The sequence below is a fragment of the Ictalurus punctatus genome, chromosome 22 (genome assembly GCF_001660625.3).
Source record: "Ictalurus punctatus breed USDA103 chromosome 22, Coco_2.0, whole genome shotgun sequence".
Classification (NCBI taxonomy): Eukaryota; Metazoa; Chordata; class Actinopteri; order Siluriformes; family Ictaluridae; genus Ictalurus; species Ictalurus punctatus.
In genome coordinates, this window is record NC_030437.2 from 7,289,796 (window position 1) to 7,315,233 (window position 25,438).

The 25,438-nt window shown below is 39.7% G+C and overlaps 1 protein-coding gene across 5 annotated transcripts in view; it reads left to right on the top strand.

Moving 5' to 3' along the window:
- Window positions 1-25,438, top strand: part of mctp1a (multiple C2 domains, transmembrane 1a) — a 152,516-nt gene that overhangs the window by 55,895 nt on the left and 71,183 nt on the right. For 3 of the 5 annotated variants that reach the window (XM_047149795.2, XM_017451442.3, XM_047149797.2), the window contains exons 2-6: window positions 5,223-5,340; window positions 20,247-20,389; window positions 20,840-20,919; window positions 22,133-22,244; window positions 24,302-24,340. In XM_047149795.2, coding sequence (XP_047005751.1) covers window positions 5,223-5,340; window positions 20,247-20,389; window positions 20,840-20,919; window positions 22,133-22,244; window positions 24,302-24,340 — 492 coding nt within the window. The remainder of the gene's footprint in view (window positions 1-5,222; window positions 5,341-20,246; window positions 20,390-20,839; window positions 20,920-22,132; window positions 22,245-24,301; window positions 24,341-25,438) is intronic. The other 2 variants (XM_047149796.2, XM_017451444.3) reach the window with 1 other exon arrangement.

Genomic DNA, 25,438 nt, shown 5'->3' on the forward strand with positions numbered 1-25,438 from the left:
GTACATTATCATGCTCTGCAGCCAAGTCAGCCTTGTCATGATTTTTTTTTTTTTTCTTTCATTCTGATGGCATCCTTCCTGATCTGGTGTGAACTGATAAAGACGTCGTTGGAAACAATGGGATTTTTTTCAATAGGTTATGAAAAAAAGTGTACAATAAAATACTAAACCCACATCCCATCAATATTTCTGTTCCGTACACTGTAGGCTAATGTGTCAGTGGTTTAGTAGTTGAAATGTTTGCTTCTGCAGCCTTCAGCACAAATATTTTTTGAAGTTCAGCGTGCGTCTCTGAATTTCAACAGTCAGCCTAATCTTCTTGTATTTACTAATCGCTTTACAGTACTGCAGCAGTGCCTCCAGCAAATAAAATTACAGCAGCACAAATGCCACGTAAGCCCCAAATTTTCCAGCAATGTACTTTAATGACATTCACTGTAGATGTTGTTCCTGTTTAGTTGAATTTGTTTCTCGCTCCTGAAAGATTATACAACGAATGCTTCAACTGGTTTCCCTAGATTCAACTGAAAATGCAACTTATAATGATTTCTCCAGTCTCAAAATTATTCAACCCCTTCATGGTAAGCATCTTTAGTACTTCGTAGAGCACACTTTTGCTGCTGACATGCTGCAAACGAGATGCAGAGCCAGACACCAGCTTCTGGCAGCGTTCCTGAGGAATCTTAACCCTCATGATTAACCTCATGATTAATGGCCTCCAGTTCAGTAATATTCTTGGGTTTGCGTGCTGCAACCGCCTTCTATTTCAATTGCTTTTGTTTGATTTGTTCATTGCAAACAGCTGAAAGTCTGTAAATTTGGACAATAAACCTGAATAATTTTGATTGCAACTGTAACTTTATAACATACAGTCCTCTATGTACACTACCACCTCACTGTCATGCTTTTAGAGAAGCTCTCTGGATGGTTAATAGCTCTATTTGATTGACCTTTTTTTTTTCCTAAGAATAAACATACATTAGTATATTAGTCTTTTATTTTGGTGCTATATTTAGTATTTGCATGTTACAAGCACTGAATGCAGTAAGTGAGTTTAGAGCGCCACAGACTGATCACACACTTGGTTGGCACTCCTTAACAAATCACTAACACATTTCATATCACCAATGCAAATAGAATAAAACTTCTGCCACCTGCAAGTGGAAATAAACAAATTCAGCCCAGATATACAAATTCAAAGGTATTATGCGATTTTCACTACAAACATTTCCCGACAAGAACTGATGTCCTATGCAAAACATCCACTAGTCTTACATGAGCGGACCAAGAAGGGGATTTAGGATGCTCTACCTCATTATTATTTTTATTTGCTTCATTTTGGGCTTAAAATGTTTAAATAAGATGTTTATTCATGATTGCCATTTGACCAGGGTAGTTATTGAGAAGCAGTTTTAATGAACTGGATGGATCTCGGATTAAGCGTCATCCGTCACTGACATGGTAGGATTAACGATGTTCATATGCAGATTTGATAAGTTCACTAAATGCTTTTATATTACCAGAAAATGAAAAATTTATTTGAATGTTGCTTGTCCTTTTTAAGAAATATGTATGTGACTGAATTTCCATTTTAAAAAAAAATAAATAATAATTTTAAAAATGTTTGTGTACATAGTTAAAAATAAATCCTCATATACGATTGGAAAATCAGAACCCTTTTTGTTGTTGTATTTTTAATTAGGATTTTGATCTCAATATATCATTTCACATCATTTAGATGAACATACAACTGTTCATCTTTTTGCTGGAATTTCTTGAAAAGCAAGTTCTAATACCTACAACTAGAATAATTCAGCATAATTATAAATGCATCTTACAGCAACTACATTATCAGTTGACATACAGAGCGCTGGAAAAAGCATTATTTGGACTTGCTGAGTATTAATATAACTTTCAATATACAAATTTGTGCGGATTTCATTTGAAGTTCTTTCTAAACGTTGCTGTTAAACGCTTTCATTGTTAATTTTGCTGTTATTAATTCATTAGCCTATGCTTTGTTCTCTTCGCATGACTGATACTCGGATTGCTTATTTTAATCCAACTAGTAATGTTTCACCCAACACTAATTCTTCCGAGTCGCCCCAGTTGACATGCCACACATACTTTCCTTGTCCTTGATTTATGGTGTGGAATATCCTATTCACTATTCATCATAGTCTTGTAAACTTTGTTGGGCTCCAGGGGGTGAAAATCTATCTGCGCCATCTCATAAGAGATCAATTCCTCTCCAACATAGCCTGCTCATTATGCAAAGCCACTTACAGTCTAGCTAATAAGCCTGAAATGCCTGTGATCCCTTGAGAAGTTTTGAATAAAAGTAAGAGTGCAGGCACTTAATGGTGCTTACATTTGAGGAAAAAATAGCTTCTGTCTTATGAGGTATAATTTATGATGTACCTGGCATATTGCATATTAGTCATGGTACAAACATATACAGTGGTGCTTGAACATTTTGTGAACCCTTTACAATTTTCTATATTTCTGTACAACTGTGACCTAAAACATTATCAGATTTTCATACAAGTCCTTAAAGTAGATCCAGAGAACCCAATTAAACAAATGAGACAAGAATATCATACGTGGTCATTTATCTGTTGAGGAAAATGAGCCAATATTACATATCTGTGAGTGGTAAAAGTATGTGAACCTCTACTTTCAGTATCTGGTGAGACCTCCTTGTGCAGCAATAACTGCAACATTTCCAGTAAGTGTTGATCAGTCCTGCACATCTGCTTGGAGGAATTTTAGCCCGTTCCTCAGTACAGAACAGCTTCAACTCTGGGATGTTGGTGGGTTTCCTCACATCAACTGCTTGCTTCAGGTTCTTCCACAACATTTCTATTGGATTAAGGTCAGGACCTTGACTTGGCCATTCCAAAACATGAACTTTATTCTTTTTTAACCGTTCTTTATTAGAACAAGTGGTGTGCTTAGGGTCTTGCTATATGCCCCACTTTTTCTTGAAATTCAGTTCATTGATGTATATCCTGACATTTTCCTTTAGAATTTGCTGGTGTAATTAAGAGTTCATCGTTCCATCAAGATGGGCAGCAATGTTCTTTTTGTAAGAGTAGTGGCTTTCTCCTTGCAACCCTGCCATGCACACCATTGTTTTTCAGTGTTCTCCTTATGGTGGACTCATGAACATTAACATTAGCCAATGCGAGAGAGGCCTGTAGTGGCTTAGAAGTTATCCTGGGTTCCTATGTGACCAAGACAAATGTCTTGCTCTTACCTTGCCCCTTTTGTTTTGATTCTGCACCTGCCTTTTGGTATTTGGTAACAAATGTTGGTCTTCACTCCTGGGGAGGGCAACAATGGCCTTGAATTTCCTCCATTTGTGCACAATCTGTCTGACTGTGGAATGGCGGAGTCCAAACTCTTTAGAGATGGTTTTGCAACCTTTTCCAACCTGATGAGCATCAACAACTCTTTTTCTGAGGTCCTCAGAAATCTCCTTTGTTCATGCCATAATACACTTCCACAAACATGTGTTGTGTAAAAAAAATAAATAAATAAAAAAAGAAGATTCCTGTTCTTTAAATAAGAGTGCTCACTCTCACCTGACTGCCATCCCATTGATTGAAAACACCTAACTCTAATTTCACCTTCACATTAAACTGCTAATTCTAGAGGTTCACATACTTTTGCCACTCACAGATGTGCAATATTGGATCATTTTTCCTCAATAAATAAATGAAAAAAAAGTATGTTTTTGTCTCATTTTTTTAATTGGGGTTGTCGACTTTTAGGCCATATTAATGCAGAGATATAGAAAATTCTAAAGGGTTCACAAACTTTCAAGCACCACTGTATAAAATCAGCAGTCTGTACAGACAAACTATATTAACGTGATGAAATTGATGTTTTCTCAATGTTTTTACTATGTGTTCCGGTTAAATCATGTACAACACCGATAATCTAGATTTTCAATTTTGTACAACCTGATTACACTGTATGGTCAAAAGTTTGTGGACAGCTGACCATCACACCCATATGTTGTTTTTCCCTAAACTGTTGCCATAAAGCTGAAGCGCACAATTGTATAGGATGTCTTTGTGTCCTGTACCATTACAATTTTCATCATGACCGTACACAAAGCGAGCTCCAGAAGACATGGTTTGTGGAGTGGAAGAATTGAGTGAACTGCACAGAGCCTCGAATGCTGACTGCGCACTAGACCTCCTCACCCAACATCATTGCCTAACCTCACTAATGCTCTTGTGGCTAAATGGACAAATCCTCACAGCCACACTTCAAAATCTAGTGGAAAGCCTTCCAAGAGGATTGGAGGTTATTATAACAACAAAGGGAGAGTAAATCTGGAATGGGATGTTTGTCAACACACGAGTGTAATAGTCGGGTGTCCACAAACATTTGGTCATATAGTGTATACATCAATAGTGTCTTGACCAGATACTATTCGTGTCTATGCAGTATGAGACACAAAGAGGATACGAGGCTATAATGTTTCAGTAGTTTTAACGTAACGCCTCTTCTGGATAGTGGGATTATAAATAATTACTCATCTACTCAATTACTCAAGTCAAAAAGTACTAAATGTGTTGAAAGGATGTTCAGTATGAGCAGATTGTGAATAAGAGTCCTGGGATGAGCACAGGACAGTCTTTATGATTACAGCAGCCGATTTTAGGTATATATCTACCATATTAAGTAGAGGTTGTCCACTGAAGAAAAGATGAGACAAAGATGGGCAAATACCGCCTAATCATTTGGTTTTATCCAAAGTGGCTTACAAGTTAATCACAATCCACTCTAAGCTATTAAGTTAAGGATTAAGGGCTTTACTCAAGATCATCATTGTCTCTCTGGTCAATGCGGGATGAAGCTCTTAGGCAAAGTGCTATGAAAATGCCAGGATTACACTGTAGCTTTATATATAAAACTACACTGTACTTGTTGGTAGTTCCTGTTGAACATCAAAACAGTACTTGTGTCGATTTAACAGAGCTGCACTTATAAAGTTGGACATTTTTTCTCTTAAATGTAATGTTTTACCCCTAGTTCTGTATCTGGCTTTGTTTATTGTTTACTTGTTTATTGTCAAGTTTTAAAAGTGAGAGTTAGGGTTAAAGGGCTTTCCGATAAAATGTTGTCCCCCCCCGCTATGCATGTTATGGTTACAGTTTGAGCTTCCAGGTCATTGACATACTCTTTACCCCTCCCTCTACCCACAGGGCATCAACACCGTAGTGCCGAGTAATGCAGATCCGCCTGCCCTCGTCAGCCCCGGGATGTACCAACTGGACATCGTGCTGAAGAAAGGCATCAATCTTGCCATTAGGGACAGAGGAGGTAGGAATGGCTCTTTCATAGCTCTTTGTTCCCTTTTAAATGCAGTATCAGCTCAGTGGGTACCTTCATCTGGTATTTAAGTTCCAAATTGGATGCCTTTTTTTTTTGTTTGTTTTGGACTGACTGTTGCACCAAAGATGCCAGTTGTGGTTGGCACTGTTTAAGAGATGAAGTACCATACTCCAAAGATTAATACAAATCTAATTCAATCAAATCCCCATTGGTGGCTAGTTTTTCCTCGAAATCTCACTTTACAACAATACTCGATTTATTTGTTTCTTTGTAAACAGTTGGCAGAGGACTGATGGATGGCTGTTTGCATTTCTGGTCCATTATCTGAGTAGCTCTCGAGTCATAGAGAAAGCTTTGTGCATTTCAGGAAACATACGTGTCTGAGCCAGGAGACATACTTTTTGCCTGGACTAGTAATAGGCTCATTAGGGGCTGATGGGATGCTCGAACAGACCTGTCCATACACCCACTCATATATACACTGACACATGCACTTAATAAGAGGGGACGTGATCATCACACCTCATACTTGTACCAATACACTACACATCGCAAGCTAGCCTAAGGGCAAAGATGTTTCTGGAGGAAGCCTGGGAAACTATTAATGAGGAAAAATTATACACTGCTGATGCTTATACACTTTAGATGACTTATGGGAATACAATGACATTTCACTCCTTTAGTCATTTTTTGCTTTGTATTGCTAATGCAAATATTTTCCCAACATAAACTTTTTGAATTTGTCATCTGTTATTTAGCGCTCTCTGTTAATTATTAATGAATAGGAGTTAATTATTATTTGTAGTCTTCCTGGATATTTTATATAGATTAAATCTATGTATTATGTTTTGGACTACAGTACATCTGCCATCCCCATTATCTGTCAGGAAGGTCATATAGGGTGATAATGAATGAAAGATCCTCAACATCTTCTGCACTCCTTGTCCTCTCCTCCATCAAGCTTAGCAGCAGCTCAGCTGAGTCTCTTCTGATAATAATAATAATAATTCCTTAGATTTATAAAGCGCTTTTCTAGGCACTCAAAGCACCCTACATTGTATGGGGAGGGAATCTCCTCACCCACCACCAGTGTGTAGCATCCACGTGGATGATGAACCAGAACGCCCACCAGACACCAGCTAATGGTGGGGAGGAGAGTGATGTAGCCAATCTGAGCATGAGTCATCTCTGGCTGCTTGTGTATGAAGGCTCATTTTCTGACAGAACACGACTGATGCCGCCAACCTCAGTAGCTTCAAGATTGCCGTGGCGCTGGTGAAAAGGCAAACTGTCTCTCATTTTTATCATGTCCCGTATATAGCTGTTAGGTAAGACAAGTGTTGATTTCTCATAGGCGTGAAGGTGGGATGAGAGTGTTGCAGCCAAACAAATTTTAGCAGAATAAAATATCATACGAAGGCCAATGGATGTCAAATTAAAATGGCCATTTGATGAGAGTGCAGTGATGCTTATAGCAGTCAGGGGCCAGGTCCACTTGTTCTTTCTCTTGCTTCAATTTTGTTGCTGGTTATTTATGAGGCCTCACCTTTTCCATTTGTCCACAACAACAGTGGTTTGTGTGTGTGTGTGTGTGTGTGAGTGAGAGAGAGAACTACCTATAATAAAGGTTATATAAAAAAAAAACCCCGAAAAATGATTTAAATCCCAAAAAATCTATTGACGTAATCTAAGTGTAATGGAGGACTAAAGGACCGGTCATAAGGATCCATGTGCACAAGGTTTATTAAAAAAAACATAGCAGGGTGAGAACAGACAGTTTCGATAATTCACAATGAACAAACCTCTATCCAAAATATAGTATCTGAAAATCAACAATGAGAGAACAGGCCAAGGTCAAAAATACCAAAAGGCAGATGCAGAATCAAAACAAAGGGGCAAGGTAAAGACAAAAATGAGGCAGGGCACAAGGTCAAAAACACAGAGTAGCTATCCGGAAAACAAGGCTCAGAACTCAATAAAGACGAGGCAAACTGTAAGACTTCGCAAAGTGTTAGCATGTAAGTGTGCTTTATGTAGTGGCGGGAAAAACAGGAAATCGAAATGACAAACAAATTTGTTCAAAATTTGGGTGAGGGCATGCTCCGGCAGTCTGGCAGGGCAGAGTACATTCCAGATGTTATAATAACTTCCTCCTTATTACAATAGTTACAATAGTCTCGTGCTTATTTCATTAACACCTTCTGACCAATCAGATTCAATAATTCAACAGTGTATAATAAAATGTAAGGAACAACATAATATTTCTCTGACACACCAAAAGAAAGTTTTTTTTTTTTTTTTTTTTTTTTTTTTTTTTTCTTCTCCATTCATTGTCATTCATTGAGAATAGACTAAGTTAATCATATAAACCGCATTATAAATAAAGCGAATAGAAAAAGTCTTTTTTTTTTTTTAAACCCTGCTCACTCTCTTGGTTGTATCTTGGAAAAAGATCATTTATAAACCGAGATGAATAATCTTGCCCCTGCTACAAATAATTCTGGCCATTTTGTTATATCACATCATAGTAAATATTCATGTACTGAACCTGTTAAATTATTATAGGGATACACATTGGATTAAGGCAAATATATGGAAATATTATTTGAGGTAAATATTTTAAAATCTTGCAATGGATATAGGAATATATTTTGTCGGTTTTAAAGCCACAGAAAAGGAGACTGGAGATTGCGACTGAGGTCGTCCGTGATTAGTCTGACTTTCCTAATGTTAGCACATAGAAATGTAGCTTCTGTAGTTGCGTAAAGTAAAAGACTTCGCTGTGTGTGTGTGTGTGTGTTGCCTTTATGTACTGTCCAGACAGGACAGTAGTTTGTAAGTGTTTAGTATTCAGTGGAGGGGGCCTCTGCTGGCAGGGAGGAAGCGTAGCCTGAGCCGACGTGTTGACAGATTCTTGAATGAGTGGGTGTATCTGTGTGTATGAGCCACTCCGAGACAATTTAGCACAACAAAATTAATGTGTGTTGTCATTAAATGCTAATTTAATTCAATTCCTCTATGACTCATCTAAAGTTCTCAGACTGAGGAGACATTTTTATTTCAGTATGAAGAGGAAACCCTTTCCCAGAGAAAATCTATTGGACACAGACTTTCGTGGTTGACTTAACCAGGGGATATTAGTCAGTCCTGAAAGGGTCACAGATAAATATATCTGCTCTGATAGATAAGTAGTGCAAGTTCCACATTTCCTTCCAACATGAATAATCTGCCTGTACCCCAAAGGACTTTAAAATTGTAACTTAATTATGACTCGGTATGCATTATTCAGTAACCTTTTTATAGCTCGCATGGCCTGCCATGATTTTTGGGGTTTTATTAATTATGAATGTCTGAGGATGGGTTTTCACTCATCTCAAGATTTGTCTGTTGCCTCTTGTTTTTGCACCAATAACATTGTATGATCTTTCTTTAAATCTTACCATTATCCTTCATGCAGAATAAATCAGCTTCCCAAGTGAATTATGGTTTATTTGCTGCACCCTGAAAGTGTTTGTATCCTGAGATTAAACAGAAGGTGTCACAGCTTTCATCTGCAGGTCCAACAGAGCTAGAGCAGAGCATTTCAGGTAGAAGTATCCGTCTTCATTTTCATTTTCTATTTTGGGGATGTAGTGCGGGAGCATGAAGGCAGCAGGGAGTGCTGGGTCTGTGTGTGTGTGTGTGTGTGTGGAGGTATACATGTTTATGTGAAGAAGTGGTCTTGATGGGCCGTGGAGGGAGGTATCCGGGGACGAGAGGTTGTTAGGGCAGTTAGCCCCAGTATTACAGTAGGGCTCCCCTAGTCAATGTCATCCCAAGTTTTCAGTTTACTCTGATCAGCTAGCTGGCACAGGGCAAAGAAAATCTGATGCTTTCAGTCACTAAAGACCATCTGGCAGAGTGGAAACTACCGCCAAATGTATCTCCATGGGTTCTGTCCTCCATAGAAAAGGGTTACCGGGTCCACTTCATAGCTCAACCCCCCCGTTTCAGAGGCGTGCTCACCACAGTAGTCCGCACAGAGCAGAGCCTGACATTAACGCAGGAAGTAAGATCTCTCTTGGACAAAGGGGCCATAGAACATGTACCTGTTTCTCTGAGGGAGGGAGGTTTTTACAGCTGTTATTTCCCGATGCACAGAAAATACCCGAGTCTGCGTCATCTGAACCGTATTTTTTGGACATACAGGTTCGGATGTTGACGTTCAAACTTATTGGTTCCACAGATTCAGTTCGAAGATTGGTTTGTGATGATAGATCTTAAAAAGATGCATATTCCACATAGAAATATTGCTCAGTCACAGGAAGTTCCTGAGGTTCACATTTGGAGGCAACGCGTATCAACATCGGTTCTTCCTTTCGGCTTAGCTTTATTCCCTCGCACCTTCGCAAAGTGTATGGATGCCGCGCTGGCTCCTTTGCGACTCCAGGGCATCCGTTTACTAAATTACCTGGACGACTGGTTAATTCTAGCTTGGTCCAGGGAGTTGGCATTTCAACATCGAAATGTTGTTCTCACCCACGGAAGGAGGTCTGGGCTCAGGTTGGACCTCAGGGAAAGTTTCTTCTCCAATCAGAGGACGACTTTTCTAGGGGTTCTATGGGATTCGAATACGATGATGTGTCTATCCCCAACATGCATACGGCCAATCCTATCAACATTGAGCAAGATAAAGTTAGGTCTGGGCATCCCCTCCAGTCTCTACGGCAGACTGTTGGGGCTTAAGGCAGCAGCAGCAAACATCATACCATTGGGCCTATTCAAATGTGTCTGAAAAGTCAGGGGTTCCCTTTCAAAGGGAACTCAACGTTGCGTGAGCTTCACGTTGTGGGAATCGCCCTTGCACACGACAAGTATCTAAAGTCTGTATAAAATTACGCCTGTTTATAGGCGTGCCGTAGTTAGCTTTCTTTGTCTTCAGCGCAGTATCTTTTCTCTTCTGTTGCTATCCTGTGCAAACAGAATGAGCTTTAGAGAGTTCAGAAAGTGTGTTACTTCCTGCTCTCATATTATTACAGAGAGGAATGATCACATTTTTAGTGTGAAAGGTATAGGAGTGGAGCGTGCTGTGGCGCCGCTCCACTCCCGGCTCTCTCGCTTCTCAGCTGAAGCAAAAAGGGTTTCAGAACCTCAGGACCACTTGGGGGTCCCGTATGGATCTGGAGGGGGAATTGGAGATGAGCGCTGCTCAATCTTTCACTCTTTCCTCCAGATCCGACACTCCGTTTCTGGGTTTTGGAGCTCGCAAAGTGACTTCGCCTTCCAGTATAGATAGTCAACCCACCCTCTCTGACTCCAAGGAGCCAGAGGGGGGAGCCAGGGCATCATGTTTATGGGAGTGGAGCATACTGCAGCAGCCCTTGAGGGGGCTGTCTGCGCTCATGGCTGATAGTCAGGGGTTTCATCTGAGGACTTTGAGAACTTGGAGGTGTCCTCAGTTTCTAGCCCCGGTTCACACTCTCGGGGCATCTCATCTAGTGTGGCGTATAAATCGCCTAGAAGTATGGGACGTATTTTAAGTGGATATCATAAGAATACCTTTAATTGTGCGATCAATAGTCACCACAATATCATTCATTCCATTAGATATTCCATCTTTTCATTCAGATGAAGTGGTTCTGTGCGTAATTTGCTGGCTGCCTTGAAGATTTCATTACAGCTCAGAATCAATGCTACCTCTTACAGGGAGCATTACTGGGCTGGAAATATTCTACCCTTCTAAATGTAACTTGGACTTCTCTACTTTGTATTGATTTTTCAAAGCTTTGCTGGTGAACCTCTGAAAGCTTAAAGAAAGAGAAACACTTCAAATTCCTTAAAAAAATCAATATGTCCTGAAAAACTGCCACAAAGGTCCTGGCTTTGGCTGCAGTGTGCCTTTTTTTTTTTTAAATTTTAGTCCAATTATAGTGCATATCAGTAAGATTATGAAACAGTCTTAAAGACAGACTAACATACTTCTTATATATAGTAAACTGGTGAATTACTCAACCCTTCCTTGTAAAATCAAGACCTTTTCTAGAGTTTGTAAATTCATTATTCAGAAGCCATTAGCTGGACTTTTCTCCTTTAACTACTGTACTTTGCTAATAGGGTGTGGCCCATTAGCAGTTGATTTAGATTCATCTTTAAAACTGATAGTGTCTACAGTGTAGTGGTGAGGGGGGGGAAGCACATACTTAACAATGAATCTTACGTCTCTCTTATGCACAGATCTCCATAATCATATTTCATAAAGAATCCAGTTCAAGTACAACATGGAGCCAGTTTTTAACATTAATAATAATAATAATAATAATAATAATAAAAAAAATTCTAAAAAGTCCGAAATGGACAAACTCAGACCTGCGACCTCTGCTTTGAAAGTGACTTTATAGGCATATCCGCATTTTGTGAATTAAAGGGACAAAAAAAAGAACTGGGCAATTGGCATGCCGTTTACAAACTCTGTCATCTAAGATAAAGTATTTTGGGAATACAGTGAGCATGCACAATCACAACACGCCTTTCTGCCCAGAGTTGAAGTAAAAACTGCTGTTCTGCTGTTCCTGTTGAACAGAGAGCCCTCGGTGCAAAAGCTTTCAAATAATTCAGAAAGGGTAAAGCGGATTATCCATGTCATGTCAATTGCAAATTTCATCACAAAAGATTTGCACCCCTCTGCCGTTGCACATGCTTGAACCAAGGTAGACCATTTTACTTTAAAAATAAAAGGTGGTAACACAGTAAAAAAAAAAAATTCATGTACGGTATAGAAATGAGATGCATCGAGAATCGATTTATAATCACACCTTGAATTGAAATCTCAATGAATCATGATGGGCCTAAAGATTTCCACTCTTAATATAATGAATCATTACTGTAACTGCTGAGGCAAATCCTGTATTTTGGCACTCACTGAGGTTCTCTTCAATTTGTCCGTCGTTCAGTTGGCATTCTGATCCATAGTTTCTTTCAGTACCACTTTTAGTAGATTAGACTGACTATACCTGAGCCAGTATTAAGGACAAACACGCATTGGCTTCATTATAGAGTGAGAATTAACACAGAAATCGGTTTGCATTTTATGTCGGATCATAATGAAAGCAGGATTCCTCCTTTTGCGACATTAAGCAGTAGCACACTGCCTCGCTGTGGCTGTGCAGGATAGCATTAGTGGTGAACCGTTATGAATATTATTATGACTAATAAAATGACAATGAAAAATGAGACCTGTTTGCAATTCTGAACTCGGCAAAGTAAAAATTCAAATGATACGTTTGCTATTTTATTCGACCATCTGCAGTCTTTAGGACAGAACAGTTTTAGACTGAAAGACAAATTTGGCATATAGTAGTACAGCAAGTGGCTTGCGAGGTAAATCTTGTATATCTATTATGCAGTTGTGAAATATTTGAACTGTACTGCAATATTATCACTTTCTCTTTGAGAGACGACACACATGTCAGCAGAGCAGATGTTGCACCGTATATTCTGTGTGTGAATAGTGATGTGATTTAGTCAGGTGCAGAATCCTACAGCAATCCTTCATCCTACACATTTTTCTTTTCTTTTCACATTTCTTCTTTTCTTTGCTGCAGCAGTTCAGAACAAAACTGAATAGCTAGAGCTGTATTTTAAAAAAATATATATATATATACTGTCACACTGAATAAAACCACATAATGCAATTGTCACGGTTGCCTGGTTTATTTTTGCACGACATCACTGGCTATAGGAACAGCCAGAGGTTTAAAAATTGAGCAGTTTCTGTTATGCAGCATTGTATAAGGCATCATGTTGTTATGAAGTCATGTTAATCTATATAGGATATAGTATTTGCAGATACTTGACAACCTTTTACTAACTGAAACATCTCTGCAAGCTTCTGCTGCCATATATGTGCATGATCGGTGCTATTCACAGAGTTACATATGTAAAATAATGTGTAACGGAGGTGCAATGGGCTCTCAGAGTAAACGAGTAAATAAGCCTGTCCCAGAAACACCGGGTGTGAGCCAGGAATACACCTTGGATAGGAAGTCAGTTTAGGGCTAATTTGGCATAGTGAATCTGCCAATCGGCATGTTTTTGTGAGGTGGGAGGAAACTTGAGAACCCGGAGGAAACCCACATGGGCACAAAGAGAACTGTAAAACTCTGCACAGACAGTAACTCAAGTGCAGGATCGAACCTGGGACCCTGGAGCTGTGAGGCGCCCACCATGCCATGCTCAGCAGGTAGGGATGTTCAATCCTGGGCTTTGTTCACTCTCGAGTTTTTTTTTTTGCATGTTCTTCCTGTGTCTGCATGCGTTTTGTCCAGATCCTCGAGTTTTCTTCCACTGCCCAAATACCTAGTGGTAGGCTTTGGAGCACAGTAAAACTTGAGATCTATAGCCTCTGTGTAGGAAGTCAATTCCTCTACCCAAGCGAGTGGACTTTAATTTCATGCTGTGCAGCCTGCAGGATGGACGATGCCACTCCGCTGGTTATATAGACCCATAAAATGTGCAGTTCTGTGTCATGTGTGCTTCAGTCTGGGAGGAAGAGGAAAAAAAAATGGTACCACTGTGATGAATAGTCCACCCTACTATGCATTGACTGTATTTTCAATAGCTTTCTTTAGTGTTCTGCTTCACACCATCATTCAGTAAGTTTTGACAGGATTTTTGCTGATCTGATTTCCTGGCGATTGCCTGCCTCACAGTTTACTCTCATCTATCAGCGTAATGTCAAATCTGTGGCCTCATCGTTCATTTACTTTCTTTAATTGCAGTCTTGTATCTTTTTGTCTTTTTGCTTGTATCTTTCTCGTTTGTAAGTCGCTTTGGATAAAAGCGTCTGCTAAGTGAATAAATGTAAACGTCTTGTGCCACTGCATTATAATCAATCGGCTTTTCCTGCTGATAGCAGCCATGTATATTGAGAAGCGACATGTTTCATGGTGGCGTTAGCATGTTTGCCTCACCCCTCCAGGTTTGGGAGTTTGATTTCCACCTCTGCCCTGTGTGCGTGGAGTTTGCATGTTCTCCCCATGCATTGGGGGTTTTCTCCGGGTGCTCCAGTTTCCAGTCCAAAGACATGGGAACCTTGTAGGCTGATTGGCATTATTAAATTGTCCCAAGTGTGTGAATGTGTGTGCGATTGTGCTCTGCGATGGGTTGGCACTCCGTCCAGGGTGTCCCCCATCTTGGTCCCAGAGTCCCCTGGGATAGGTGTATGAATCCATTCTCTCAAAAAGAAGTTACACAAGATCACAATGACCAATTCACATGCCATAGCGAAAAGACATTGCGAATGCCTGTAGCACTATTTAGTACTTAGGTAGCTTGTAGACTAGGTAATTAGATGATAAAAATATAAATGAGGTAATTGTATTTGGTTTAATCACTTATGTTAATGCGGATTGTTTTGCGTAAGTTGCAAAACTAATACTACGTAATGCCAAATTGTTTCATCCGCCTTGTTGCTTCTGCTGCTTTCTGGTCATTGCTTAATCTAAAGGATTATGGATCGGGGACCGCTACTGAGTTCACTTTAATGCCGATTTCTCCCAAGAGCAACAGCACAGTTGCACAGAGGGGCTGAGGAATTACTGGAGCTCATCTGACAAAAATTTCTAAGCTGCCATCAGTGAAATGACCACTGCGAGACCTCACCCAGTCTTAATGTGACTTTTGTAAATAAAAACAACATTCTCCTGTGATAATTCTTGCGTCATGCTATTACTATGTTCCCTCTATATGCTTCCTGAGAAGTATAGCATATATCATTGTTATGTAGACGACTCGCAATTTTATTTCCCAGTGAGCTTAGACAAAGAGTTTAACTGATAACGTCCTAAAATTCTTCGAAGACGTTGAACGTTGGTTGGCTAACAACTATTTACAATTAAACGAAAGCAAAACTGAAGTTCTGATTTTACGTTCCTCCGTGTCCTCTTTACTTGGACTGGCTGCCAAGTTAGGTCCTCACTTGTCAAATGTACAAGATCATGTAAGAAGTCTTGGAGTGGTTTTTAGATTCGAGGTTACTTTTCAGCAAGCAGTTGGTGCAGTTCTTAAGGGTAGCTTTTTCCATTTGAGATCTGTCGCTAAAGCCAATCATTTTCTTTCACTGGAAATTGTGATTCAATTGCTAATTTCATCGCGGTTAGTCTATTGTAATTCATGGTACATTGGTCTCCCTCAAACTGCGCTATCTCACCTACAGCGAGTTGAAAATGTGGCAGCTAGGCTTTTAACATGGTCATGAAAGAGGGATCACATTACCCCGGTCTCCTGTAAAAGTCAGGGTTGATTTTGTCTATAAGGTGCACTCTGGTCTCATTCCCAAATATATCAGTGATCTTCATCCTTACTCCCCCCATGGGAGCGCTCAGGTCGTCTGATCAGCTTCTTTTGAGAGTTCCTCGTGGTCGTTATAAAACCAAAGACGCTCATGCCTTTTCTATGGGACGTCCAAAACTCTGGAACAGTCTCCCTTTCATGTGAGGTCAGCTCCTTCAATAGCTACTTTTAAATCTTCATTGAAAACGTCTCCGCTCTAGCTTTTGACTAGGTCTTTTAATAGGCTGAAATACATAAATACTCGATTAGGTGTATTTAAATGTATCTATTAATTAAATATTATTATTGTCACTATATTTTTAAACATAACTCTGTTATGGCTTATTTAGTTGATTGATTTGTAAAGCAGTTTGGGTCAACGTCTGTTGTTTTAAACGTGCTCTATAAATAAAGGCTGACTTGACTTGACGCTAGTGAATTCAACTTCCTATTTTGCAGTCCTGGCTGTGCCTACATGTAGAAATGACCTGCCGTGGCATATTTAACCTGATTGTCTGGTATCATTTGACATGCTGAAACTGGGGTTGAACGGTGTCTCTTTTTGTCGAATCTTCTACTTAGATTCAATTCAGTTTGCTTTGGATAAAAGTGTATTTCCAAATAAATATAAATTCTCCCATTTGTACAGTTTGTTTCCTTTTGTCTCAAACACAGATCCTCCTGTGATGAGCACTACTGTGGTTTGTTACACATGAAGCTGAAATGGGAGTCATTTAGTGCTCAGTACTCAAGGTGTGTGGTTGGATGTCCTGTTGAGCGACTGAGAGGACGTGTGGATGCAGCTGTGTGAATCGATTAGGCGCCGAGTCTTGCCGAGACACCTCGGTAGTTCCTTTATGAAGTTGGCATCATTTTGCAAATTCGGCTGTTATGCTTCCTACACTGTGATCTGAACGACTGGGAGCATCCCACACGTTTACATTTGCTCTTTGATAAACAGATTTGGTTTGAAATGAGAGAGATAACTGTGTTGTTCACTGACAAGTTCTAATCACAGTAGGATCTTTTGTAGACTGATTGTACACTAATTATTATGCACCCACAGGAGCTCAGACTGGAATTGCTTTTCTTCGTTCGCTGTAATTTCTTAAATTAGATCTCTTCCTGTGATAGCATACAGCTGTTCTCGCATCACGCCACTGACTCATATACAGTATATTAAATGTGAAGCTTACTACATGAAAGTACAGCAAATTGCCTGTGCTGCAGGTGAACTCTGAGAGAAGAGGCACAAACATAACATTAATTCAGACCTGTGGACCTGTTACAGGCACAGGGACGTGATGCGTATCATTTCTCAATATACTTGACAGCTGTCAGCGGGAAATGGTCATGGTGAGGCACAAGCTCACGAGTAGAGAAAGCAAATGAACTGTGAGGCCACAGCTTTGGTATTAAGCTGATCGATGAGAGTGTAAACTGTGGTCAGGCACTCACCAGGAAATGGGACGGGTTGGAAGGGTTGGGCTCCTTTAAAACTTATTGAATAGTAGATTGAAGCAAATGCATTTTTTTCTTCCCACCAAGGACCAGTGCTCTGACGAATCCATTAGCTACTGAAGGTTCAGGTGGTTCATGAGTTGGAAGGACTGTTATGTGTGGTTTTCTACTATATATAATTATGAAACATACAGACTTTCCCGAACTGAAATATGTACTCTTGGATTTATTCTTGGCTACTTCCCACCTGCGGGTCAGGTCTCCCTGATCATATATCAATAGCTACCAACTGCAGAGGGTGTTGACTAACACATGCTTCCTCCAAGACACCTGAAACTAGGCATGCTGTGTCACAGGGCAGCATGACACACTAGTGGACTAACTCGCAATCTCCGGACGAACGACTTTTCTATTGGATTCTGTTTACAAACTGCATCGATTAGGCTTTTGGATGTTTTGCTACTGCTCATAACTATCCAAAAAGTTTGATCAAAATGTGTCGGGAAATGATTTAGAAAGGATTTGGACAACTAGAGGCATATTAGTTAAGGCGACTTTGCAGAAGGTTGTGAGTTGAACTCCCTGCAATGCCAAACTGTTATGGCTGGGTCCTAACCCAGGCCCTTTAACCTCAATTACTCAGCTGTAACCTCAGTCACTTTGGATAAACACATCAGCTTTATGAGCAAATTTAAAAATGCTTCTGTTTGGCATTCTTTTTCAGTTTACCAATCAGCAACAACTTGAGTGAAAAGTAGAATCTTTTAAATATACACGAATATGCATGAATTTCAGAATTTCTTAGTAATTGGTACGTCCCCGTTTTGCTTTAATGACACCGTGCACTTAAGCTGGCGTGGACTCCACAAATTTGAGTAAAACCCGATGATCCGTCTCATTTTTTGTTTTTGTTTCAGAATTTTTTCAATTAAAAAAATTTCTGTTTATTTCCAGTTTTTAATTAAAAAAAAATGAATCCCAAATTTTCAGTGTGGTCTCAGACTTTTAGACCCAAACCTGTGTTATTGACAAAAAGACCCAATTTTGTCGTCTTTCTTTTTTTTTTTTTTTGTTCCTGTTTACTCGATCAGCCACCATGACATGGGATGGCTTTTCCCAGGTCGCCATACCTTTTTGTGCGTCAATAAATACTATTGATAAATACAAAGTGCTTCATACTCTGAGATCCTAAAAATCTCGCTGCTCGGTGGGACGACACTTTCAAGCCCTTATCACGTCCCTCACTCATATACAGTATATCTCATCCCTTTACATTTAGATATAATAGATTTTCATACAGGGAGGACACTTCAGTATACTTTGTAGGTATTGGTGGTCCAGGTGTGAAACATACGGTTTTGTACGTGGTTCACGTTGCAATGGTGTGAATCTGTTTTATATTGTCTTGAAAGAATGGATCACTTTTACTGTAAAAGCAGCACACTTGTGCAGATACACATTAGACTCCTGCCGATTTAAACATGAGAGGTGTGTTAATGATTGTAGCAGTGCAGTGCACCATGGGACGGATGTGATAAAGCAGACGAACATCTCAGTGGGTGTGAAGAAATGCTGGAGCACACCGAGTTGAATGATGAGAACCAGGGGGAGCATGACGTGGGGTTAAACATGAATTCCCTGTCGATGTTGATTGGCAATTATACTGATATAATATACTTGCGCACACACACAGATTCATTTATTGCTTACTCTGTGGCCTCTACATCTGTCTGCACATCACTGTACAGAGCCTCTGGTCGTTGTAGTGCTTGTGGAAGGTGAGCAGTATCTAGAGCAGTGCTTTGACTTTTGCTGGTATTCAAATTTGTTGATGTTTAGCCTCGTATTTTTAATATTTACCTCTGAGAGCTTATTCTAAAGGACATACCTTCTCATTATACAGGCTGCACTGAGGATTGGTTCTGTTGCAGATTTGGAGCAGTCTGAACTAATGGTACATTGTCTATCTGCACATAAGGACATTTTGTTCAAAATAATGCAATTTTGATATAAGGGATAATTTTCAGGATTGTGTTTGCTAAAATGCCTTGAAATACTTATTTTTATCACAGTATTTTTCTTATCAGGTATAATATGAATATGGCGGTATGGTTTCTCATTATACAGGCTGCACTGAGGATTGGTTCAGTTGCAGATTTGGAGCATGGTGGCTTAGTGTTTAGCACATTCTCCTTGCACCGCTGGGGTTGGGGGTTTGATTCCCACCAACTTTGATGAATCTGATAAATCTACTGAGGGCCAAATGGCTCTGTATAGATTAAGTGGACTGATGAGGACAAAGTGTAATCTCTGCAGATGACAAGATAACTGATCCAGATTTAATACAGGCTGCTATGGTGCAGAAGTGCCATCTAGTGGCCAATCTGAAATATTGCTGTTGGTTATCACAATTGGAGAGGTACGGTATATTTCCTCGAACAAAACGTAAACTAAAAGAACTCTAAAGAAGTAATTATAATATTTACTTCATAGGACATCTTCTCAAACACAAGTCCTTCTTGAGAGCAGCGCACAAACCACAGAGGCTGAATTTCACCATGCATCGGTGAAAATACAGTGACGTAGTTAGATGAGACCAAGATGGACTTTTTTTTTTTTAGCAAGATAATAAGCCCAGATGTGAATGCAAATCAACACATAAAAGGATGCTGGAAGATAAAATCAGTGTTTTGATTCAGTCTGTGGATATAACAACCCGTGGTCTGAATTGAAGAGGGAAGTCCACATGAAACAAACCTGAGAATATACAGTAAAGGAGCCTAAAATGTTCTGCATAGAGGAGCAATGTAAATGTATCTGAATGTTTATATATATATATATATATATATATATATATATATATATATATATATATATATATATATTCATGGTGTTTTACACAAGCAAAGCTTTTCTTGACTTGCTGTCTTGAGTCCTGGAGAACTTCTGTCTGTTAGATTGCTATTTAAGAGCAAAGAATCAGCTCAAAACCAAGGCTAAGGACCAAATCATTGTCTGTACAACTGTAGACTGGCAACAGTGACTCATGCTACCACACGCAGTACTGTTGTCTCTGTGCTGATGAAACCCTCACTCTTTTGGTTTGGTTTTGTGGTTATTTTTAGGCACCAGTGACCCTTATGTGAAGTTTAAGATCGCAGGGAAAGAGGTTTTCCGCAGCAAGACCATTCATAAGAACCTGAACCCGGTATGGGATGAGAAAGTGACCCTGCTGGTGGATAATATAAGAGAACCACTCTATGTTAAGGTAAGGTATGAGTCACTGATACGATGTGCAGGAGGAAGTGAGACTTTAGAGATGTTTTATCTGTTTACAATATGATGCATCAGTGTTACTTTCTTGTTTTAACACGAATTCAGAGGAGCTGTTAATCAATATAACAATGACTTTTGTGATAATGGTCAGGCCTTTTCCTCAGTGTTTTGATGATTCTTAGTAGGCACATGTTTCAGTACATGCCAAAAATATGGCCAAAATAATAGAGACCGAACTTTGGAATAAATCCCATCAAGGAATCGCCTGTGTTTTTTTAAAAAAAAAGAATATTCTATCATTTTCAGTGTAATGTCTGTGGCAGTATTATTCTATAATCAATTATATGAGAAATGATATGCTAGCTATGAATAAATTCATATCTCCTCTTTTCAAGCAGTATCTCTGTCTCACACTGTCTCGCTTTCTCTCTCTTTATTACAGGTTTTTGACTATGACTTTGGCCTGCAAGATGACTTCATGGGCTCTGCACATCTTTACCTGGAGTCCCTGGAACAACATAGGTCCTTTTACCAGTATTGTAACAGGCCATTGCTAACACTCTTATTCTGCTACTGTCACATTAACACATTTGACTGGGAAAGTGTAAGACCGCCCTCTAGTGTTTCTCTGTGATAGTACAACTGTTAAGAGAATTCACAGATTTCATCAACAGTTTCCTTGTTTATTTGTTTCTTGTATTTTTTCTTTTTTAAATGTCTGTTTGCATTGATTTACAGTCAAACAATCAAATCCAATATCACCGATCGATATATCGCATAATAATAAATCACAACCTCAGAATAAAATATAGGTGATGGGGTTTAGTGTCACTGTGTCATTTATAAATGTGAATCAGAGGCACAGACACGGATCTTTAGCAGCTGATCAGTCCTTCAGTCGAGTAAATACGCACATCTCCGTACAAGAGGCGCAGTGAAGCTCAGAACTGTACGCTTCTCGGGCTATTCAAAGACGCTTGCGGTAGTCTCCTTTTCAGTGGTTGAATCCTTTCAGTGTTTTAAATATGAAATAAACTGGGATTGTTGGATGGAAACTTTGCTTGTTTATAGTTATGAATGAACCTTGAAATAAATCTGACCTTAAACTGCGTTACAAAGAACAGAGCACGTTTCCATAATAACTAATAACATGAATATTATTTCAGTAAGATATTGTAAAAGACAAACCTATTGGACCATCTTTTCCTCCACTGAAATGCTTTTATTTTATTCTATTTTATTTATTTGGTGCTTCCCTTTATCATTTCTAGGATAGACGAAAAAACAAAGAAACCTCTTTAAGCACGAGCACCTCAACTTCCTTAACTGAAATGTATTTGCTCCTCCCTCCGTTTACTTCTTTCCTCGGATCTTAATTGAAGTACAGGTTAATACTTTCATGTTATTGGCTCACTGCCGCAACATCTACATGGAGAACATGGCAACGCTACCTGCTGCTCCGCTGTACTACCCTAAATTTGGGCTAAATGATGGTAAATTAGGGTGTGCCGTATAACATGTAACTAAGGAACTTGTGTGCAGGAGCTTGTTTCCACACAACTGAAGCTGATTTATCATTTGTGCTCATATCACTGCTTTATGATGCAGGCCCAGATGTCATTCTGTGCGCTCAAATCTGTGCTTGTTTCTATACAACTGTACTGAATAAGGGCCAGCGTGCGCACATGCTGTGTTGCCAAGTCTGACTGTTATTTTTTTTTTGGTCCTCATTTAGGTCCCTGGACGTGACCCTTGACCTAAAAGACCCCCACTATCCTGATCATAACTTGGGCTCTCTGGAACTGGCGGTCACGCTCGCTCCTAAAGAAGGGGACATTAGGGAAACCGTGAGTGTTCTCCTGTATCTTCATACCGTGGTTGATTCCTGTTTTTCTTCCCTTTCCTTGATGGTTAAACCTTCTAGGCACGTGTGTTTTCAGAGACCGTGAGATTTCATCAGTAGCTGTTAGTTTGGACGTTTTGGACATTTGTATAAATAGACATTTATAATTCATCAAGCAGCTGAACTTTTAGCAGGCTTTGACGTTGTCCTCTGACTCGTACGTGCATGTGTGTCAGTATCCAACGCTCGATGGGATGGTTTGTTGCCTCTACGTTAGAATTGATTGATCTTTCATCATGACCTCCTGTAGAAATGTAGATTAAAAACGAAGCTGCAGTCATTGTCGCTGAACTTCTTGTGTTTCTCGCACTCTCAGCAGACTAGTCATCACATTTAAAGGACATGCCGAATAGGCTCAGTGGGCTAGCGGAAGTAAAACGGAACTTGAAAATAATCCATATTTCATCTCAAGCCAAGAAATATATTGCGCAGGAACAAAAAGTACTCATTAAAAAAAGTGCTAGGATTTGGCTGGCAGCGTTTCCTCTCTCGAGGAGAGAAATGTGTTCAGTGCTGGCTGGTCCGTCCTAATTGCATCTAGTTCTGTCTCTGGACTTACCTCGAGTTTTATGTAGCGATTCCTATCCGATTTTGTATGCTTAATTCTTCCACCCCTACATGTGTAATAGAGATGGAGCAAGCTCACAGGAGAAATATATGCTGCTTTATCTAATGGACGTTATAATGATGGAAACGCTATGGCTGATTGCATTGGCATTCATAAGCTTGGCATTAGGCTGAATTCGAGCTGGAGTTTTATGAGGTGTATGAATTGAGCTGGACATGACCAGTGTTGATGTGACTGGGTGTGTATGGTAGCTTGTGAAGTGGCTGCTGTTCCCAGCTTCCCCTTGGCTGCTCCTCCTCCTCCAATCATCAATTACCAGGTTATCATTCAGCAGTGTTAATCCAGAGCTCATGACCTCTCTGTGATACCTTGATTTAATGATGTATAAACATTACGGGAGCCATTCAGATTTGCCAGTTTATTAGGTACTGTAGAAATTCTGGTGATGTACATTTCAATATGTTATACCTTCACCGGTCACTCGAATAGGAATCTCCTCTGAAGTTCACACACGTTAGGTTTTAGAGTTCTGCAGGCAGAAACGCCTTGTTGACGAGAGACGTTCGAGAGGAATAACCAGACTGGTTCGAGCTGACAGGAAGGCTACAGTAACTCAAATAACCACTCTTTGTAACCGTGGGTAAAAACATCTTAGACTGCACAACGCAGCAAACCTTGATGCGGATTGGCTACAACAACAACAAAAGAAAAGTCCACGTTGTTTGTGTTCTGCTATTGTAGCATGTCTCCTTTAAGGTTCAACGTGTCGTGCATTCGGAGATGCTTTTCTGCTCGCCTCGGTTGTAATGACGGTCAGTTAAGGTTGTTAAGTTTATTAGTTACAAGCAAACAAACCGGTCGCAGTTAGACAACATATCTGAATTACACGATGTGCGGAATCTCACCTCTGAATGTAGCATGTATCACTTTGTCTTGAAATAGCTATAACCACTAAAAATTTTAATTTTTTTAAAAAGACAAGTTGGTAGATGTTTGTGTGTCCTGGGTTGCTTTAGGAATATACAATCTGACTAAATATCATGGAATTGTAGAGGAGGCGGTGGCAAGTGCAGATTAGTTTACTGCTAGCGACAGTGTTAGCGAGGCGAGGCAATAACATGAAAATTGACAACAGAAGACAAAAAGACAAAAGCTAGACCTCGAGCGCTGTACAAGACGTGACTTAAATACTAGTGCTCTTCAAACATAAACGTGAGAGGGTATTTTTGTGGGATTATTACCTAATAAACTGGAAGCTCTTTACATTATTTCTATTACAAGATGTCATAACGCTCTCAAATCAAAGATTTTAATTTCTCATTTCAATGTATTCCCTAAAAGCTTGACTAATCTCACATTCTTGGCTCTAACAAGCTCATCGCACTGGGCAATATGGCGATAGTGGCGATGTAACTCCTTTGTCTCATTTACAGACCATGCTTTTGAGAAGGAGCTGGAAAAGATCCAGTAAGGTAATAACAGCATGACACAACCTGTACTGATGTCCTTCCCTCCCTAAGCTCTGCAGCGCTCTGCCTCAGACTGAACGGGGGCGTCTGCGCCTTCCTCCTCTGCCGGGTTAACCCTAGTCACTTTTATTTTCCATGTACAATCTTTATTTTCTACAGCTTGCAATATACAGCAGAGTTACTACCGCCATCTGGTGGACACGATAACGAGTGCAGCCACGATTTGTTTTACATCCATGTCCAGCATTAACGCAGAGTGACGCACTTCAATCCTGGAGTTGTTTAGTGTTCTGCTTCATAATAAAACTCCAGGTTCATCTCATCAGCTAACAGACAAGAACCTGCATGAGCTGAAGTTGGTTATGTTAGAAGAGAAAACGCCTATCTCTAAGCATGTGCGTTTGACACTTATGCTTTAATAACCTATCATAAAGGAAGTATTAAGAGCCCTTTTAGGAATAAGATGTATTCGTACTTTACACTGTGTATTGCAGCAACTAAGAAAATAAAGCTGATCTTTTTTATTTTTCGTTTTCAGACCATTTGATTTCATTTTGGTTGCAAAGCTTTTCTCTCGGAAATGCTGGTGTGTTGAAAAAAATATTCGTGGTATAGTATATGTTGTAAGTAACGCACGTTCAGACCATGTAATTGGTGTAAGTCAGAATTTGGCTAAATTGGCAACACTGTTCTGTTTCCTGTTAGGGTTTACACTAGGCATGTGCGATGTAGATTTTTTTTTTTTCTTCCTGATCATGATTTTCATTAATTGTCCAGAACTGCCTAAAAAAGACAGGAAAGCGAGTGTTTCCCGCATTTCAGGTTCAAGGTGCGCGGGCTAGGCGTAATAATAGCACCAACTGTGCAGTCACCGTGGGAATCACGAACATTCAGCTGGATAGTGGATTTTTAAAAAGTGTTTCGGCAATAATACACAGTATACTGTTAAAAAAAAAAACAAAAAAAAAACACAACGTCACACTTTCTAATCATACTTTTAGAAATCGGTTGTCTAATGTTCACACGGACGACATTTTCTTAGTTGAGCAGGAGAGAGCAGCAGAACGCCAGTCTAAAAAAAAAACCCCATAATAAACCAGT